Genomic DNA, 3,523 nt, shown 5'->3' on the forward strand with positions numbered 1-3,523 from the left:
AATTACTCATGTTCCCCGTTATTATCTTAGAAAATATGAGTCGGCTATTCTCTTCATCCAAATTTGTGAATGCTATTCCACTTGCATTTTCTAAAATTTGAAAATGATATATAATAGGCATTTCGGTTGTACTGAATTTGGGTATGAATGCTATCAAATTAATGAATATGCTTTTTAATGGTCAAATCTCATTACTGATTTCGTCTGAGCTTCGTTTTTCTTTTCAAAATTAAAATCCTAGGCAATCATATGATGAATTGTTGTAAAAAAGTATGATATCCCACTAGCTTATGTAAAGAGCTATTGAATAAATAATGAGATTTTTTTTTTGTTTTGATACGTGCATAACTTCCTCTTTTTATTTTTTTTAAATGAAACCATCATAATGATGGGGATTTATTAAAATAAAGAATCTGTACAGAAGAACTACTGCAAAATAGGAGAGTTTGAAAACAAAAACGAAGCTAAGAAAACAAAAGAAAAGCTAAACTAACTAAGAAACTAAGCTAAAAACAGCAATGAAAAAGCTCTAGAAAAATACTAATTCTGGTGCCTTGATCTTCCTCCATTTATCACACCTCCAAGCTCTCACTGGGTGGTTTGGAACAAGATCTAGGTGAATATAATTCAGGCCGCCAAAAAAGTTTCCAACTCACATTTCTGCCGAGTTTTCGGCTTAATCAATTCGAAAAGTATTCCTAGTGTCATATGTCCCATTCTGTTGTGTTTTGAAACTAAAACAGCTGCAAACACTCTGTATGGGAATGAGCATGTGATCACACTAATACCACCCATAAAGATAGTTTCCAACTTTGTTAGATCAATTCAGTAACAGTATGTCATGAATGACAGTATAAAACATCAGCTATAGCACATATCAGATGCTACAACGCTTTTCCTCCTCATGTTTGAAGTTGTATAGAATCTGTGGCATATCTGATTCTAAAATATGGTATCTGAGATTTATCTGAGTTAAGAATTATTCTTGCCATAATTGGTAACTCCTGGAAAGTAGTGGCTTTGTTGTGCACGTAAAACCAAAAACAAAGCTAGCAAAAAATACGCTAGTCCATTGCCTTCTCTCAAAATATGCTCCACCTTCACTATCTTTCCCTTTATTAATCTTTGAATCTCCTTTACTATCATCACAATACTCAAGGGATATCCCATTCATCCATAATGAACCACGCATAGCTAGAGAGTCGGTCAATTATCAAAGGAACCGGATTAGTAACAATGCAATGCTCAACTCCTTTCTTAATAGCAATAGCCTCGAAGAACTAGATTGTTTCCATCGGAATTTAAATCTGTCCCGCAAACAACAAATCTCCTTTTCATATCTAACACAAAAGGCAATGGCACTTGGACCAGATTTCCTTTTCTTTGCTCCATCACAATTACATTTCACCCATCCTCTTGTTGGCAATTTCCATAAGATAGTCTTCCAACTGATTTTTGGCTTAAACCTCTTAAAGAAATCAATGAGATCAGACCATTTCTTTGGCATGTCCTGAATGAGAGAAAATTTGGTTCTACAAAACAAGTAGATGCTTAAATTGATCTCACAAGTACCTTGAAAACAGACATAGAGCCTCCATACAAAGTTGTATTCCTCTACTTCCATAAATGCCACAATATTACGGCTGGCACTGCTTTGTAAACAGGCCTCAGCTTGTAATGACATGGGGCATGCCACTATTTGATCACTACTTGCTTGACCTGGGTACAAGTAATAGTAAGGTCAGCAGCATTGTTGAACACACTCCAGCTAGAAGTTGCAAAGCTGCTATTTAAAAACAGGTGATCAATGGTCTCTTGTTGGTGAATCCCCGCAAATACACATCTAGATACCATATTGATTCCTATTGAGGCTAGAACTTCATCAACATGAATTTTAAACTTCCACAATCTCCATAAGAAGAAGGAGATTTTGAAAAACAATCCTTTGATCCACACGTCCTTTTAAATCTCAGAAGAGTGAGATTTTTTCCTTAACAATTCCCAAGCACTTGCCACAGAAAAGTCTCCAGTACTAGTCATCGTCCACCAAGGCTTATCCCATTCTTGAGAATTTTCTTTAATTTCTAGTTCAGCCATTATGTGATCAACAATCTCTTCAGAGAAATACTGTTATAGCTTGACAATATCCCAACTTCCTCCATTCATAAGCTCTTTCACATCCTCCACTCTTTCATCAATAGAGGCGGTGGGAAGTAATAACATAAAGATCCTAACCTTGTCCAATTATCAAACCAGATATTTACAGTGCCACTTCTAGTTTCCAACCAAATCTCTTGCTATTTATTGTCTCTAGCTTCAAGCATCATCTTCCACACTTGAGATCCATCCTTCCATTGAACGTTCTGAGGATACTACTTTTTGCAATACTTGGTCCACATAAAATTTAACCATAAAGAGTGCACAGTTCTAAACCTCCACCACAGTTCAGCACACAGAGCTTTTGATACATCAAAAATGGACCTAAATCCTAATCCCACTTCATGCTTTGGATAGCACATATTCAACCATGCTGACCAAGGTCTCTTTTTAACATCTTCATTACTACTCCAGAAGAATCTTGCAAAAATCTTGTGAATGTCCTTGATTAAAAATTTTGGAAGTTTAATAGCAAATAACAAGTGGATAGGAATGCTTTGCAATACACTAGTAATTAACAATGCTTTTCCTCCTGGAGATAATAACTTTCCTTTTGATTCATGCAGCTTGTCCTTTACCTTCTTGAGGAGATTATTATAATCAGCCTTTCTTTTCCTAGCATAAGTAATAGGACAACCTAGATATACAAAAGGAAAAGAACCTCTTGAAAATCCAGTGATGGTTTCCACCTGCTGAACCAGATTGTTTGTAACGTTAGAATACATATAAAAAGAACTCTTTCCTTTGTTGATTAGTTGTCTAGAAATCTCCTCATACTTCTGTAGAGTGTTCATAATTAAGTTCGAAGAATAGTTCTCTGCAGATGTGAAAATGATTGTGTCATCTGCATAAGCAAGATGATTTAACTTAGGACTCCATTTTGGCATACCAAATCCGTTAAACTTGTGATCCTCAAATAATGCATTTAATGCCCTTGTAAGAACCGGCGAGATAGGATGAATAGAAGCGAGGTTACAAGGGATAACCTTGTTTAACTCCCCTAGTATAATGAAAAAGCCATGATCAATGACCATTTATGAGCACGAATACCAATTATTAGCTATCAACCTCCAAATCATGTCAATAAAGTCTCAATAAATCCCATTCTTCTAAGGACCCTAGTTAAAAACAACCGGGACACACTATCATAGGCCTTGGTCATGCTTAATGACTATATTTCCGGTTTACCTCTCAATCTAACATTAGATACAATCTCTTGAGCTAACAACACATTCTCAATGATATTCACCCTTTACAAAACTTGATTGATTAGCGAGAAATCGGACTTGGCGAACTTTATCCATATCATGAATCACCCTTGAAATAACCTTATTAATGAAGTTGCTTAAGCTAATAGGCCTCATAT

At 35.7% G+C, this 3,523-nt stretch overlaps 1 protein-coding gene across 1 annotated transcript; it reads right to left on the reverse strand.

Annotated features, from left to right (window-relative positions):
• Nucleotides 1-2,372: 2,372 nt before the first annotated feature.
• On the reverse strand, nucleotides 2,373-3,191 carry LOC132064045 (uncharacterized). Its single transcript, XM_059456909.1, has one exon. It carries the CDS (start codon nucleotides 3,189-3,191, stop codon nucleotides 2,373-2,375), a length of 819 nt encoding a protein of 272 aa, XP_059312892.1.
• Nucleotides 3,192-3,523: the final 332 nt, after the last annotated feature.

Source organism: Lycium ferocissimum, chromosome 1, assembly GCF_029784015.1.
Source record: "Lycium ferocissimum isolate CSIRO_LF1 chromosome 1, AGI_CSIRO_Lferr_CH_V1, whole genome shotgun sequence".
Classification (NCBI taxonomy): Eukaryota; Viridiplantae; Streptophyta; class Magnoliopsida; order Solanales; family Solanaceae; genus Lycium; species Lycium ferocissimum.

What these genes read in the sequence shown, in the direction of transcription:
- LOC132064045 (XM_059456909.1), bottom strand. Translation starts at nt 3,191, where the DNA reads ATGGTCATTGATCATGGCTTTTTCATTATACTAGGGGAGTTAAACAAG.